The 16,119-nt window shown below is 35.6% G+C and overlaps 4 protein-coding genes across 5 annotated transcripts; 3 read left to right on the plus strand and 1 right to left on the minus strand.

Moving 5' to 3' along the window:
* The first annotated feature begins 1,936 nt into the window (after positions 1-1,936).
* Positions 1,937-3,792, plus strand: LOC135165340 (uncharacterized). Its single transcript, XM_064126556.1, has 6 exons — positions 1,937-2,051; positions 2,285-2,522; positions 2,620-2,723; positions 2,808-2,927; positions 3,050-3,199; positions 3,277-3,792. Exons 1-6 carry the CDS (start codon positions 1,976-1,978, stop codon positions 3,540-3,542), a joined length of 954 nt encoding a protein of 317 aa, XP_063982626.1. The 5' UTR covers positions 1,937-1,975; the 3' UTR covers positions 3,543-3,792.
* A 1,235-nt stretch (positions 3,793-5,027) lies between these two features.
* Positions 5,028-6,952, plus strand: LOC135165341 (uncharacterized). Its single transcript, XM_064126557.1, has 6 exons — positions 5,028-5,187; positions 5,357-5,594; positions 5,652-5,758; positions 5,844-5,963; positions 6,234-6,383; positions 6,461-6,952. Exons 1-6 carry the CDS (start codon positions 5,112-5,114, stop codon positions 6,703-6,705), a joined length of 936 nt encoding a protein of 311 aa, XP_063982627.1. The 5' UTR covers positions 5,028-5,111; the 3' UTR covers positions 6,706-6,952.
* Positions 6,953-7,270: 318 nt separating this feature from the next.
* Positions 7,271-13,959, minus strand: LOC135165403 (serine protease 48-like). The gene is made up of 10 exons (XM_064126667.1): positions 13,842-13,959; positions 12,837-12,935; positions 12,362-12,512; positions 11,831-12,077; positions 11,557-11,691; positions 11,328-11,469; positions 8,605-8,755; positions 8,235-8,481; positions 7,967-8,101; positions 7,271-7,621 (listed from the first exon to the last, which is right to left on the minus strand). The coding sequence occupies exons 1-10, from the start codon at positions 13,942-13,944 to the stop codon at positions 7,478-7,480; spliced, it is 1,554 nt and encodes a 517-aa protein (XP_063982737.1). The 5' UTR covers positions 13,945-13,959; the 3' UTR covers positions 7,271-7,477.
* Positions 13,951-15,950, plus strand: LOC135165349 (adrenodoxin-like protein 2, mitochondrial). Of its 2 annotated transcripts, none has more exons than XM_064126564.1 (5): positions 13,951-14,089; positions 14,569-14,738; positions 15,006-15,118; positions 15,204-15,336; positions 15,527-15,950. In XM_064126564.1, the coding sequence occupies exons 2-5, from the start codon at positions 14,593-14,595 to the stop codon at positions 15,615-15,617; spliced, it is 483 nt and encodes a 160-aa protein (XP_063982634.1). In that variant the 5' UTR covers positions 13,951-14,089; positions 14,569-14,592; the 3' UTR covers positions 15,618-15,950. The 2 variants fall into 2 exon arrangements, with proteins under 2 accessions (XP_063982634.1, XP_063982636.1); XM_064126566.1 differs by lacking the exon at positions 13,951-14,089 and adding an exon at positions 14,165-14,421.
* Positions 15,951-16,119: the final 169 nt, after the last annotated feature.

A 16,119-nucleotide genomic window follows, 5' to 3' on the forward strand; every position in this document is an offset into this window, starting at 1 on the left:
ATATTTAGTAGAAAAAAAAATGTTCAAAAAAAACGCCGCGACCAACGCGCGCCGCGTACTTGGCGCGGTTTCTAAAAAACTCCATCAGATGAGAGCTCCTATTCGCTGTAGATATAGGTCCTAGATTATAGGATTGGGTTCAGGAAGTGTCCCTGGACAAAAACATCATTGCTGCCTTACTGTGCCAGACTCATTGATGTGTGGATGCCAGATTATCCATTGGTATAAATTAATAAATTCCCCTAATTCCAGGGTTGCACTATTGGGCAGGTCTGGGTTTAAGCCATGGAGCAATTCTAACTGATTGAAATAAAACACATTATTATCTCATAATCTGCAAACGCCTCCTGTGGCAATATAGTTTCTGATCCTGAAGTAAGATTCAGGAGACAGAACCTCCTAAGCTAAATCCTCGTTAGTAGGAAAAACCGCGCCAAGTACGTTGGTCGCGGCGTTTTTTTTTTTGAACATTTTTTTTTCTACTAAATATCAGGCGTTGTTGGCATAAACGTTGTATTCAGAGTGGTGGCTTCGTAATTAAGGCAGTGTATTTATACAAGCTTGGCTTTTTATTTATTTTTAACATTTTTTGAAACCAGTGAAGTTAACGAAACCGTGCAAAACACAATACATTGAAACGTGGACTTGGCCATTTTTTTCAAAAATTATTTTTGTTTTTTATGAGATATATCTTATCGGATGCAGCTTCTTTCGTATGAAGATCGAGTTCTATTGTTTTAACGTTTTGATTCTCCATTTGAACAATGTTTTCGAAGAAAGGTAAATAATTTCTAGTGATTTGGAATTGGCCAACGTTGCCTGATTCTCGTGAAAATAAGTGGCATAAATTTATTTCCAAATGAAAAGAAAAATATAATAATGTGTTACAGCTAGAAAATTCCAACAGAATTTGATTTTCCAATCTCCTTTATTCAATCAGTTATCGCGACAAAAGATTCGAAATCCTAAGGACTTATGATATTAAAACTTGGTAGTTTCAATAAATCAATTTGTTCACTCCCACAGGGTAGGGACACTGAGGAGGTGATTGTGAAATGTTTTTGTTAATTTGTTTTATTAATTAGACTCGATTATATTTGATAGATCTCAAACAATTTAATTTTAGAAAAATTATTATTAAAAACCGAATTGAATTTTAATAAAATAGAAGGAGTAGTGTAACCGGGAACGGTGTAACTCGTAATTAGACAGCTGATAGAATAAGTGTAAGAACTTAATCTGATCAACTGGTGATTCAATAATTATAATGTCTTACTTGAATAGAACTACGGAACTAACTTAAAATTAAGTAAAACGACAATCCTTAGGCGATCACACGGACCATGGAGAAATTCTACAATTTCAATTGCTTTATGATAGAGCGTGGTAATAAACCCTTCGAAGGGTTAGGAACCATAAATTGGTCCACAATAAAATCATTCGGAGGAGTAAAACCATAGCAATTGCCCCATCATAAAATCCTGGGGAAATCCCGACTATATTGAAGGAATAATAGATGAATTTCATTCCCACTAAAATATTAAAAGATTTGACCTTCAATCAAACAATTATTGGGGGAAATCCCAATCAAATAATAAAAATACAAATTATTATAATTTAACAGAACTATTAAATTTTAAATAGAAAGAAAACCCTTCTGCGACAGAACACAATTCTTAATTTCTCCGTGACAACGACGAGTGGAGAATATTTGTGATTCTGACGCATCCACAATGACTCATTTTGTCCTTGGCGTCATCTGTTTTGTCATAATTGTTGAATATTTAGAAAAATTGGATATGAATAGAGAAATCACGTCTGCATAGCTGACGAGAAGGTGAGGGGCCAAGGATTCACAAAGATATGAATTGACCCGTGCAGTGATTATTTGTATTTGTTCTCACATTTTTGTCGCACTCCTACTTATAAAAGAAGCCTCAGAGTCCAGTTAATAGTAGTCCTCGAGAAAATAATCATGAAGGCTGAAGTTACACTTTTGATTGTTACTATTTTCCTCGCCTGGGCGGTCGCTAGATCTCCTCCAAAGCCAGGTGACATGAGAAACAACATCATTTCATCCAAATGAATTTCGCTGAAACTAAGTCATTGCTAACTGGACCATCACTTGCCTGACTACAATTGCCTTCCATACTTGCATTGAAAGATTTTCGGACGACGAAATCCTTCCGCAAATTTCTAAAAGATCTTCAGAAAATGATTTTTCTACGCGAGTACTCTGTCCGAATCGGAAAATATTATCAAGAGTTGTATATGTCCTCCTCAGGATGTACCGAGACGGAGTGCCCGGGACCTCTGAGATACTATAATGATTTAGGATGTCAGCCTGTCAAAACAAATCCTGAGGACTGTTGTGCAGAAAAATACAACTGTGATCACTTAGAATCGCGATCAGATGATAAATGTTACGCGTTTGGCCGCGAATACAGTCATGGAGAACAACTGAAGCAAGAAGAAGGAAGTTGTTTGCCAGAATGTACTTGTTCCAAGATGGGTGACGAAAAGTAAGTGCTATAATGGTCTTCGTGCCTGTCCCATAATCCCCTTTGATACTTTCATCAATGAGACCGAAGAAATATTGGAGAAATCTTTATTTTCCAGGGCTACATGGGCTTGTGCTAGTATTTTATTACCAGCGCCAGCCCCTGAAGGCTGCTACCGTCCACGAAACGCTTCAATGTGCTGGGATGGTCCAGACACTTGTCGTAAGAACTTTATCAATTTACATTTCATTCAACTCCACTCACAAGCAGAATTTTTCAGCTAATCATAACTAACATTTGTTTCAGCTCCCAATGCTGATGACATTGCGAAGTGTGAAGTGGATGGAAACGTTCTTCGTGATGGTGACTATTTTGAACCGACATCAGATCCCAACTTGGGCTGTTGGTGTGGACCTGGTTATGAAGGTAAAGTACAGATTTGTTTTCTCATAAATACAATTTAGTATTGAAAACTAAATTACAGAGTTTTCTAGAATGTACTTTCGAGACAGACATCGGATGACAGTGATTTTATTTTCCGTATACAGGAAAGAATGTAGCGCCATTCTGTAAAGACATGCGTCAGCAAAAATGTGGACTTGAATTGAACAATAACTGGGAGCTTGAAAATAATTGCGCTCCAGTATGGAACGTTGGACAAGACGGCAGAACTCATTGTAATTTCATGTGGCGATGTCGTAAGTTAAATTGTTTCTCTCTGTCTCTACTTTGAAACTTAGAATTGGCACATGCATTTTTTTTGTTCATTTTATAGAGAAAGATGGGGATGTGGTGAATCCAAGAGAGGTAGAGATGGGAACACCCGAAACTATCACCCCAGATCCTGAGGGTATGACATGTAAGATTGGAAATCTTGTTCTACGACGTGGAGATATCCTGGGCCAAAAGTCCCCCGATACTCTAGATTGTATCAGATGTATATGTGACGTTCCACCTGTTGCTACTTGTCTGAAATTGCCCATGGACGCATGTTATATTACTGCTGAAGATTTGGCTGATTCTCATGAGAAAAAGGCTTAAACATTAAAAAAATTACTATAGTATAATCCGCGTGCAATAAAAGCTCTATTCTTGAATACATTAAAGTGCTCACCCGACTTGACGAGCAATCAGATTTCCAATTTATCAAGGACAGAATTCTGTTTCTCCATTGTTCCCTCGCACACTGTCGACTTAATGCGGAGGTGAATGAAAAATGTCAAAATAATTGTTAATATGTTTAATTTATTGTAAACACTTTATTGAGTAGATTATATACTTTTAACTGTTACGGTTGAAATATTGAAATTTAAGAAGGATATGAAACGATAAGAAAAATGGAGCCCCAATGTATTTGAAGGGTGGGTAATTTTGAATCAACACAAAATCAAGCAAATTGTTTACGCGAGGCGCGGAGACACAGAGACTGATGCGCTGAAGCATAGACGCACTGAGAGACTGATGCGTTGAGAAAACCGACGCACCGATAGAGAATTTTTACAACCACGTAGATTGGTGTAGTAGGCTGTGTGTAGGAGTTTATGGACCAACTCAAAATGGGAGAACTATTTGGTGTGTCGGGATTAAACTTTCGGAAAGGTCCGACCACAATAAAATATTTGGAAAGAAAATATTTTAACGGTAATAAAATCGCGTCAGGAACATTTAAGGGGGGGAAATTCTTTCATTAATAAAAGGAACAAGGAATTTCTGCAATTTAGCCAAATCCGCCACAAAACGATTTGGTCATGAAATTAAAATTCTGGGAAAAGTTTCAATTATTGATATTTGGGAATTGTGAATATAGTGTATTTTTAAGGAAAATAAATTTAATGAGAGAGAGACTAATTCTGCGACAGAACATCCATTATTGGAAAATCAAGTTGATTGACGTCTATAACATACAAGTAAGTTGATATCAATTAATAAAATTACACAGTACTTTTATTTCTGATATATTTTCAATACCCCTCAGTATCTTAGTTGATACAATTTGTCAACAATCTCAAAATAAACAGAATCCTTACGAGTCCGATATGAAGAATGAAAAATTAGATATGTGCGGTGTGATTTAAATAAATAACTTACTGTACAACAATTTATTTAGTTGACAAAATCATTGTTTTGCGTACTTACAACACTTCAAATCAACTCTGAGATTCAAAGACAACCTATACGTCATTGATGTATGGTCTTTATCATCTTAATGTACGGAATAAGCCATGTACACCAGGAAAGTCCTATTTTCATCCGAGAACGTCCAACAGAATAAAAACAGGTGTGGCATTAATGGATTTGTTAATCTCCGTCCATCATTATCTTTATCTTACCCCGGAGTTATCTCATCCTACTCAAGTTCAATCCTCTAATAGACATCGATTTGACCTTAGATATCATTGAAGCATTTGCACATCTAATGAATGTTATAGCAGTGTATCAGTAAGTGAAAAAATCTTTAAAGTTGAACACATTACATAAGTCTATCTGACAGGCGATAAGTCTTTGTTTAATATTATTCATTGCAGTTTCCCACCGACATCCAATAATTGCGTGATGTATAAAATGACTTGATCTAACACTGGGAGTTTCATAGCGATTGAGACTATCACCATGAACGGCCAGATTGGTGCTTTTCTCTGTACCCTCTGCATCACCTTGACGGTGGCACTTCCGACTTTGAAGCCAGGTAAGACCGATTGATGAACAATCTGGTGATCCGGCAGCCAATTTTTTTTAATTCAGGCAAAAGCAAAGGCACAGATTGTTCCAAAAATGATAAATTAAATGAGACCAGATCAAATGTCACAATATCACCAGATATTCATAATAAATTCATTATTTCCCTCCTCCATCAGGATGTACCGTGGACAAGTGTGCTGGACCGATAAAGTACTACAACGACATCGGATGCGAACCAGTCTACAAAGATCCTGAGGATTGTTGTCCCCTGAGGTACAACTGTGATCACTTGAACACCAGATCGGATGATAAATGTTACGCTTTTGGCCACGAATACAATCCAACAGAAGACCTTAGGGATGAGGATAAGGGCTGTAACCGGCACTGTACGTGTATCAAACCCGATGATAACCCGTGAGTATTTGACCGTTAAGTTTGCTAGGAACTTTTATCGATGAGCTTATATTCTAGGGCGCGGTTTTCATGCGCTCTTCACGCAGTTCCATACATCCCGATAACGCCAGGTTGCTTCCGACCTCAAGATGCTACCGCGTGTGCGCCAGGACCCGAGACTTGCCGTTAGTACCATCTTATACATTTTCATTTATAAAGAATTAGGGGAATTTATTGAGGTTCATTAATGGTTATCAACATGATACGCAGCTCCAAATCCAGAGGATATTGCCAAGTGTGAAGTAGATGGAAAGACCTATCTCCATGGGCAATACTTCCAGCCAGAGGGAGAGCCCCGAAAATCCTGTTATTGCGGTCCCGATTACAAAGGTAATGAGAAAATCCATTTATCAGTTTAGAAGAAAAATCATTATCTTAAATCTTATCTTAACAATATTGCAGCGAACAGTGAAGAGTTCGAACATAGTTCATCGCAATGAAAATATAGTAACTGTGTTTTTTTTTTGTTTGCATTTTTTCATAAATCTCGAACTTCGTTGCGATCAATTATGGTTTTTTATTCAGAAAAAACCATAATTTTCGTTTTTTATGTGACCATTTTTAATTTCTTACGAAAGTTAAATTCCTTTTCTGCACCAGGTGAAAATGTGGCACCTTTCTGCAAGGATTATAGTCTTGAGAATTGCGGAATTGAACTGTGGAATGGAGACAACATTCGAAACCGTTGTGCCCCAGTTTTCAGTATGAGTCAAGATCCCAGGTTGGATTGTCATCACGATTGGCGTTGTCGTAAGTAGAATTCTGTGATCATCGTTCGGTACATTAACAACGATTTACATTGACAACTGTCCTCATTTTTTTTGCAGAGGAAGACGGCGACAAAGTTGAACCGAGAGACGATGTAATTCCAGATCCTCCAGGAATATCAATGGATTGTCAGATTGGTAATTTCACAATGAAATTTGGAGATGAAGTCAATCACGTCTCAGGGGACTCCTGCATTAAATGTAGATGTGATCTTCCACCACTGCCCACTTGCGCTGCGATGCCTAAGGCGATTTGTTCCATGACAGCTGCTGATCTCGAGGATTCTGATGAGAAGAAGTCATGATTCCATTGCATATTCTCCAAATGCATTTCCTATCGCGAATATTTGGAGATGAAAATTTATTAAAAATTTAGTGACTTCAAATGAAACTCTCGAAGCAATCTTATTTTGAAATAGAATAATAAAATTTCCAAATGATTGAGACAATGCCTCTATCAACATTCGAGATAATACGTATTCAATACAGAATTGTTTGCAAACATTCCCAAACGAAAACATTACTTGCAGAAATACAGAAATTGAGAGATAATGTCGAGGTAGCAAGTACGCCTTTTTCCGCACACAAGACAGTACGTGAGATAGCTTATCAAAAAAGCACGGGTGTCAAGTGATTGCTCGCCACTTGAAGATTTAAGCAGGATTGGGTCTATGAGTCCACGGTATTTCCCCCAGGAAGCCGATAATAGAGATACAAGAAATAGATAATACAATATCTGACAATCTCGCTGTCTCTATTTCTGACTTGAAATAACGAAAAATTACATTATTTCAAATTTGATGATCTCAAACAGAATTGTAGAGAATATTTCAATGTGCCTACGTAATTATCAGTTAAAACCACAGCATGCAAATTTGAACAGTGGATTATATTTATTTACAATGAAGTAAGATGATCATTCATATACTGCATAATACTCTCATTTTAGCAGCAGCGATGTCCGCACAACTTCCATCCATCGACAATGATTCAACTCATGTTGAAATATTTTCCATTAGGTCGGCATCAATTTTTTCATTTCCCCGTTGATCTTCCTTTTTTTCCAATAACCACCGATTACTCTTCCATATTTTCCGTGATCCAGTCCGCGTAATGGTAGACGCGAGTATAGACATCGGGTCTTCCTTTGCCACATGGAATTCCGAATGATACTAGTCCAACGAGGACGCCGTCAGCCACAAGGGGTCCACCAGAATCACCCTAATAACCCAGCCGATGAATTATTAGAATGACATGTGCAAGGAAAGAAATGTTCTCGAACAAATTGCGCGCCTGTTCCATAATCTATCAGTCAAAATTACAGAACCGTTACGCATTTTTTCACTGAACGTTCCATACTTTTATTGAATGTTCTGGACTTTTTCCTGAAAGTTTACTGCAAAAGTACGTAACTTCCATAATTTTTACTGAATATTATTTTGACTGGTAGATTACGGGACAGGCATGTAATTTTTAAACAATTTTTCTCGCCGTGTGTTATTTTGTATAGAAAATTGTATCGTGGAGAAGGTTTGTGGATAGTCAATAATTTTGGACGATACTTACGTTGCATACACCCTCGCCAATTTCAGTTAATGTGCAGATCTGCCCATCGGTAACGTGGAAATAATGTAAGCATCGTTGCTGATCATAAATTCGAAGGTTGATTGCTTGGAGCCTGGAAGGAGAGGGTCCCGAAGCCTGAAATGATAGGATAAAAGTGCAAATTTTTTTTTTCATATCCACTCTTTCACATCTTCCCTTTGAATCAATGTAATTACAATACTCTAAAATTAAATCAATAACTAAAACTAAAATATAATTATATACTCACGTATATTCTTCCCCATCCGGTAGCAACAACTGGATACCCATGATTCTGGATATTCTCATGAGCTATCTCAATAGGCTGAACTCTCTCGTTAAACACGATGTCTTCAGTTGTCCTCAAAAGAGCGATGTCGTTGACAATCCTCTGGGGGTCGAAATCGTGGGATATGATCTTCTCAACTTCGTACGTCTCCCCCGGTTTCTGCCAGACGTTTGTGCCGACGACGATGGCCAACATGTCGGCTGTCCGCCTGAATTAAGTTTAAAATGCATAGTTGCAATAATTTTAGCCGGAGTCAAGTTGACAGGTAATTAACAAATTTAATGACAATATATTTTAGGTTATAAAATATGGAAAATGTCCTGTAATTTACCTGTGAACGCAGTGGGCAGCAGTTATCACGTAACGTTTGTGAATGATCGCACCCCCGCAGTTATGTCTTCCTCTTAAGAGGAGTGATATCTGGTAAGGATATGCCCCATCTTCTGCATCAGTGCCTCCAATGATTCGGCTGGTTGGGAGAGCTGTGAGGAAGTTGATCCATTATTACTTTTCTTGCCTTCAGTCTTGTAAACAATTATAATGCACTCGTGCAACAAAAAACATTGAAATATCACGAGGGATTGGACAGTCGTCAGTAAATAATTTTTTTTCGAATTTCAAATTTGAACGAAGGAGGTAAATTGTTTACAAAATTATCTGAAATTTGGAGAAATTTCTTGAAGTTCAAGTAAAAATAAATAAATAATGATAAACATTTATAAAGGATAAACTGACAATTTTACCAGAATATTTTGAAAATCTGGGTCGTCCTCGATATCTCAATGAATTTTTTAGAACTCACCATTGGCCACAAAGGCAAAGGACAAAACAATGACCAGTGGAAGGCACTGCATGGTTGATAGGATGAGGAACGTATGCTCGTAGCTTACGAAATTCTCTCCTTTTGTAGGAAATCTTCATTGCGCATTAAACACCGGCATTGATAAACTTGAACAGGAAATCCCAAAAATTTCAGGAACGGGAACTCATTTGATTGATAATGTCATTTATCCGATTGATCAGTGTGTAAATTTAATAGCTAATCGCATATCTCTGATAGTGTCATGAGTACGATACCCAAATGTACGATAAAAGAGTTCAAAGAATGTCTGAAATTGATTTTATTCACTCATTGATTTAACAGCATATCTGATTTCTGATGGTGTGATAACTTGGGTCTGTTGGTATTCCCGACGATTTTGCTATCCAGATCAAATGCTTTTGTTGCTAAATTTAAAGCAGGAATTGGAAATGCAATCAGTTTCATATTAAGATTGCGCGCAGCGGATCAATTAATTACAGTTATCACCGATAATGATAGTCTCAGAGAGATAATTTTTCAACGTAGAGACAATGATAATATTTATATTGACAATTAGATATGGTGACATTGCCGGAATAAGGTGACTTTTTCTAGCATTTTTAAGCTATTTTTGGGTCATTCTCAGGGGTAATTTGAAGAGAACTTTTTTCTCTGCACAAAATTTTCAATGAAACAATTTCTGGTGCGTAAATGGCCTGAATTTTCATATTCTCTAAATATCCAATATTAGAAGAAACAAAACATTCAGGTACAAGCGTGTGGTGATGGCATATAATCGAAAATATTTGGCACATTAGACTAACGATTCACAATTGTTAACAACAATTGTTACTGATGCAAGTTGAAGTCCACATAATTTTTTTTCTAGATGGATACTGATTCAAAGAACTGACATATCTAGATCAGACAATTTCGTCTCCAGACATAATTTTCGTCCTTGGGATTAATCCCGTCCTCGTCGGTCAAAGAATGATGACAATTATCGTATGAAAATATTGTAACTTAATATAGTTTGAAAAAAGATGGTAAAAAATATAAAGACCATTTGATCCTTTCAAACGCGAGTTTAGTCAGACAAAATGTTTATTTTCCATTAAGGGGTTACTTTCATGTGATCACTTCGAAAAATCGATTTTTTTAAATATTTTGACAGTAAAACCTGTTGAAAACATGCTGTGAAAAATTCAGACCGAAATTCATAGTATTTGATAAGTTACAGCTCATAGTCGCCGACGTGTCGTGAGCGATTGTCTACCAGGCTTTAAACTTTAAACGCGTTTTTCTCGAATCATCATTTTTTGAAACGGTCAAGGTCCTACAAGAAAAAGTATTCAACCGATTGCTTTAAAATTTACATATGTTCTTCTACTCATTTATAGTTAGCGTCCCTACCAGAATTGTTTATTTTCGAAAATATTTTCATATTTTTTTTAAACGATTTTTAACGAAAAAGAACAAGATTTTCGTGATTATTTTTTGAAGGTCGATATTTTTTTTTTTTTTAATGAAATTGATTATATTTGGTAGGGACAATAGCCGCAGATCTACTGAATAATAATCCATTCGATTTTTTTATGTCAGACAACATGAACAGCCGCTATCACCTTGACCAGTGAACTACCTTTTTTTGGTGGGGACTGCTTTGACTTAGAAAAAATATATGTTAAAAATGTAAAAAACGAAAAAAAAAATTTCTTCGTACATTTCAAAATAAAAATAAAAATATATTAAAAAATCAACATGATTGAAGTTTGTTGTCGCATAAAAAAAAATTTCCTAAAAAGTGGTAAAATATAGGCGTTCACATGAGAGTAACCCCTTAAATCAAATGAACACAAATATTGTCAATCATGCTTAAAGTCTGAAAGTATACAATCAGTCAATGTTGTTGCAACTATTGGAAGGTTTTTTGTATTCCAGTAAAAATTACAAATTTTGTCGAACTCAATTTTATTACATACTGAATACATACATCATTATTTCACAACAATGAAGATACAATACAATATTTTGTATACAAGTCGTTCGATAGGAGTTTTTAAGATTTATATGCATGCAAATAATGTCGATTTTGCAATTTTTAAAATGCTGCTGAATAAAAAAGTAATAAAAAAAGATTTTGCAGAAAGAAGTAAAGGATGTATAAACATATTTACAACTTAGATTTGTACTAGTTCTCATTTTTTAACTGCTCTGCAGCGTTTTGTCAATTCAACCCAATAATCTCTTTTAATTCTTGATGTTGTCAGCAATCCAGTCTTTGAAATGGTAGACACGTGTGAACACATCAGGATGTCCCATACCGCATGGAATACCATAGGATACGATACCAATGAGGACTCCATCAGCAGCAAGAGGACCGCCAGAATCGCCCTAATAATCAAGTTAAAAAATTAACATGCCAAATTTTTTAAACTAAAAATTCAAAATCAATTGATAACTTCAGTAAAAAGCACTTACGTTGCATACACCTTCACCAGATTGAGTGAAGGTACAAATTTCCCCTGAAGTTACTCCAAAGCGGGCGTTGCACTTCTTTTGATCGAAAATCTTGAGTTCGATCTCTTGGAGTCTGGAGGGAGCTGTACCCCATGCCTGAAATGAAAAAAAAATCATTAATGGTCACGAATTAATGCTCTTCTGTCATTACAGTTTATGCATTCATGATAAAAAACATTTAATTGTTCAGCAAAATGCAATCGTGAGGAATTCACGTGCACGTGCCATCACTTACACCTAGTCTTCCCCATCCAGTTGCTATCACTGAATGTCCATGGTCCCTGATGTCTTTTGTGGTTATCTTAATAGGCTTAATAGTGTTGGTAAAGACAATTTTTTTAGTGGTCCTGAGCAGAGCAAGATCATTGATAAGAGCCGCGGAATCGAAATCGTGAGATATGATTTTTTCTACAGCATATTTCTGGCCAGGTTTCCTCCACTCATTGGTTCCAGCCACGATGGTCAGTGCAGACGGTTGGACACTTGAATTTTAATAACGATTACATTTACTAAATTAATAACCCATACCTAATCAATTAATAATTAAATATGCCCTCACATTTCTATCATAACGAGAAAAAATAGTAATAAATTTCTAAAAGTCCCCCAATATCTAAATTATAATTCGGTGGCATTAACTAATTAATTTACTTTCTTGCCATTCCAGTGGAAGAAGTCTTCGGTCTTCTGCTAAGTATTTCATTCATCCAGATGAACGGAGACGGTCAATTTTATTTTATCGAATTATTTTTAATAATGCACTTACTTTTGAACGCAGTGAGCAGCGGTGAGGATGTAACGGTCGTTTATGATTGCACCCCCGCAGTTATGTCTTCCTCGGAAGAGGAGCGATATTTGGTAAGGATATTTCCCATCTTCTGCATCAGTACCACCGACAATTCGGCTGGCTGGGAGAGCTGGAGAATAGTTTATTTTTGTTATTTTATTGGTATGCTCTAGTGGCCCATTTCAATGGTCTGCCAATGATTCTTTATTCCATAGAGTATCACGACATAATCACTGTCTGAATGCTATACATTTTTATAAACATTCCTTGGGCACTTAAAATTCTTGGTAAAAATTACGATTAATTTAGATTTTCGACAGGAATTCAAACGAGTTTTGAGTTTAGTCAGACTTCTTTTAATATTAAAAAAGGCAAATGTGTGTGAAATTCAGATATTAGTTTTTGTGATGAAATGACGGAAATTGTTCCAACTGATTTTATTAATTTCACTTACCATTAGCCACCAGGGCTAAGCACAGAATATTGATCAACAGGAAGATCTTCATGATCAAACCACTGGGAGTGTAATATCCATAGCTTCCTAAATTCTGTTCTTTTATAGTTGGAAGGTATTGCGCATTAATGATTGATGTTGATGATACGTTTTATCGTAACTACAAAATCTCATTCAATGCAGGAAGGGGAATTTCATTAATTGAAGAGACAACTTTATCTGGTCAATCGGCCCAAATTTTAATAGTTAATCACACGTCTGTCGTATCGTGAGAGTTAGCATCGAATCGAAGATAAGATACAGGAAAGAATATTCGCGAGATTCTAATTTAATTTAGTTATTGACTTAGAAAAGATCTCCAATCGGCATTGATTGAGGGATGAGTATGGGGAAAATCCCAGCGCTACTGGCGTGGTAATGAATTGGTGATAATCCTTATCCTGATGAAAATTAATAGATGATACTAGATAGGGTGAGCTGTCTGTTGATTAATTTTTTTGTTGATGTGTTTGAACGAATATTAGTCATCTAATGACAATGTTTGAAAGATTTCGGAATATTAGAAATGCACCCACGCCTTTATTTTTTTATATGGTGCTATGATATGATTTTTCATTTCGTTTATTTTTATTATACAACATGAATATGTGTATATCCAGTAGCGAATAAGAGAATGAAATAAAAGTTTATATCGTTTAAAAAAAAAAAATTACAGATGATGATCACTCGATGATTTTAGTAGATAGATTTTAGTATATATATATATATATATATGGGATGTGTAGAGAGTCTTTTATAGAACGTAAATATCATGTTTTTCTTCTCAAATATCTTTTTCCCACATTACATCTTCAAATTAATAACTATAATTATATTAATCGAATCCGATCGTGATAATATTAATTGATTTTTTCGGCCTAGTGAAGTTTTATTCCGTTTAAATTCACTCCGTCCAAGCCTCCAGGTTTAAGAATTAGAGGACTAAAAAATTACTGTCGGTAATACCCTCGTTGGTAACTTGAACCAGTTGGAAATTTAAGTCCTGATGTACCGCAGTGATCTTTACCGAACGCAAAATCCTCGGTTCGACTGTTGGTATCGCTGACATTGACACAGGGGCATGTCGATGTCGTCATTAGTGAAAGTCAGGCGCATCTCCAAAAGGAGAGCCCTAGAAACTAATCAGTAGTAAAAAAAAGTGTTTGGAGGGAGGACCTAGGGTTTTCTTATTTATCTAGGATATCATTATTAAGGTAATTTGAGTTACCATAACGTCAGAGCGATTCTGACATTCGTTCCGATTCTCACCATAACCCTTCCGTTCCTCAAAATCTAATCATTTTATTATTAACTCGTTCCTTATTATTAACTTCTTATTAGCCATGAATCAGAAGACATTTGTGTAGTTTCCTGTCAATTTGGAGTTCAAAACAAACGCTTGCGTTGCTCCAAAATATTTGAAAATATATTTCAACTTTTGAGAGATTGTTGCGCAAACTTTGCTTATCATCAGTATCAAAAAATGTCATTTAATTATACTTTTGCAAATTCGAACACCATGGTTCAGCGAAGAAGGAACAATCCTGTAAATATTTTGAGGTTATGAAACACTAAAACAAACTTCTGATTCTTCAGCTCAAATTCTTTGGTCTTTTCTACGCAAAAAGAATGTTCCAAAATGATTTTTGTCTAGTTCAGTTCAACTTAACTATGTGATGATTTGCTCTTTCAGGAAATTATTGACTCATAGACAAAAATGGCACTAGTCCGAAATTTGCATCGATTCATTTCAATATCTAGAGTACAATCCACAGTCAACTCATCTGTATTTAAAAAATCCAATGGAACGAGTTTTGTGAGATCGGCTTCAACTACACAACCACTTCAGGAGAAAAAGGAAGAGTGAGTATTGACAAGAAAGTCATGACAAATATTGTCTCCCTTTTCTTCATGACGTTTTTTAGATTTTCTCACGTAATTTAATTCCCAATAATTGTACATATCGCAAAACGAGTTGCGAATCTGTAAGAAATATTACAGTACCCTTAATTATCATTTCATCTGAGTCTCTGTATGCGCCTGGATGGATCGGTGAACGCCTCAAAACTAAAATCATTTGATCTTTTTTGTCGTAATTAAAATGGAAGAAATGTGTGTGTATTTTTACAGAGTAAAAGTGACATTCATAAGAGCAAGTGGAGAGAGAATTGAAGTGAAAGGAAAAATAGGAGACACACTCTTGGACATTGTTGTTAATAATGAAATTGATTTGGATGGTTACGGTAAGTTGCAACACATTCTTTTCAAATTTCTCTAGACCCTTTCGTGAGGAATTTCGTTAATTGGAATGTTATTTTGAGGTCGCAGGTGCTTGTGAAGGAACGCTGACGTGTAGCACGTGCCATTTAATACTTCCAAAGGATGTTTATGATAAATTACCTGATAAACCAACGGACGAGGAGAACGACATGTTGGATCTAGCCTCTGGACTGACGGAAACGTAAATATTTTCAATAAGCATTTTTTTGTAGAAAAAAATCACGGGTTGTAAAGAGTATTTTTCTAATTTTCCCGATAACTTCAGTAGTTTCAGAGATCTCTGCAAAATAATTTGAATTTAATATTTAGTCACTTATATTTTCGTAATCTTCATAAATGTAATTTGCATTTTTCTCTTTCATTTCAATTAGGTCTAGACTTGGTTGCCAGATAATTTTAACGAGCGACCTGGATGGTCTCGAAGTTCGAGTGCCCCCCACGCTCTACGACGCTCGTAGCTGAGACCGTAAAATTAAAACAATAAAATGGAAAAATCTAGCAAAAATTCTATCAGATGTACATAATAGTTCAACAATATTGATCAAAAAGTGTTCAGTTTTTACACGACCAAACAATCGTTGCAATTACAGAAGTGTACTTGCAGCACGAATAATTGGAAAATAGGTGATATTTTTTTGTAATAGAACTAATGAATAATGAATTAAACAATTATTTTACTGTTTAAAATGATTTATTCTAAACATTAAACATTGGGCTTATAAGTTTCTCGTGTGTACATAAAGCTAAAACACTTTTGTACTTCAATAATATAACAAATAATTTACTTCTCTAGAATATATACGGAAAAATACCCTCTTCATTGCATAATATAATATTTATCCCATTTCATACAGTTACGACATTACGATCGAGTCAATTTAATTCTATTTACATAAAGCTCATTTGAGAATTTTTTTTTCTTCTCATAAAAAAATATAATTCCATGATAAAACACAATGATGAC

This window comes from Diachasmimorpha longicaudata, chromosome 8 (genome assembly GCF_034640455.1).
Source record: "Diachasmimorpha longicaudata isolate KC_UGA_2023 chromosome 8, iyDiaLong2, whole genome shotgun sequence".
In the NCBI taxonomy this organism is placed as follows: Eukaryota; Metazoa; Arthropoda; class Insecta; order Hymenoptera; family Braconidae; genus Diachasmimorpha; species Diachasmimorpha longicaudata.

Coding starts and splice junctions, on each gene's coding strand:
- LOC135165340 (XM_064126556.1), top strand. CDS start 1,976: ATGAAGGCTGAAGTTACACTTTTGATTGTTACTATTTTCCTCGCCTGG. Junction 2,052..2,284: donor TAGATCTCCTCCAAAGCCAG/GTGACATGAGAA, acceptor TGTCCTCCTCAG/GATGTACCGAGACGGAGTGC. Junction 2,523..2,619: donor TCCAAGATGGGTGACGAAAA/GTAAGTGCTATA, acceptor TTTATTTTCCAG/GGCTACATGGGCTTGTGCTA.
- LOC135165349 (XM_064126564.1), top strand. CDS start 14,593: ATGGCACTAGTCCGAAATTTGCATCGATTCATTTCAATATCTAGAGTA. Junction 14,739..15,005: donor CTTCAGGAGAAAAAGGAAGA/GTGAGTATTGAC, acceptor GTATTTTTACAG/AGTAAAAGTGACATTCATAA. Junction 15,337..15,526: donor GCCTCTGGACTGACGGAAAC/GTAAATATTTTC, acceptor CATTTCAATTAG/GTCTAGACTTGGTTGCCAGA.
- LOC135165403 (XM_064126667.1), bottom strand. CDS start 13,944: ATGTCAGCGATACCAACAGTCGAACCGAGGATTTTGCGTTCGGTAAAG. Junction 12,513..12,836: donor CTTAGCCCTGGTGGCTAATG/GTAAGTGAAATT, acceptor ACTATTCTCCAG/CTCTCCCAGCCAGCCGAATT. Junction 8,756..11,327: donor TGCTGACAACATCAAGAATT/AAAAGAGATTAT, acceptor ACTTCCTCACAG/CTCTCCCAACCAGCCGAATC.
- LOC135165341 (XM_064126557.1), top strand. CDS start 5,112: ATGAACGGCCAGATTGGTGCTTTTCTCTGTACCCTCTGCATCACCTTG. Junction 5,964..6,233: donor TTGCGGTCCCGATTACAAAG/GTAATGAGAAAA, acceptor TTTCTGCACCAG/GTGAAAATGTGGCACCTTTC. Junction 6,384..6,460: donor TCATCACGATTGGCGTTGTC/GTAAGTAGAATT, acceptor TTTTTTTTGCAG/AGGAAGACGGCGACAAAGTT.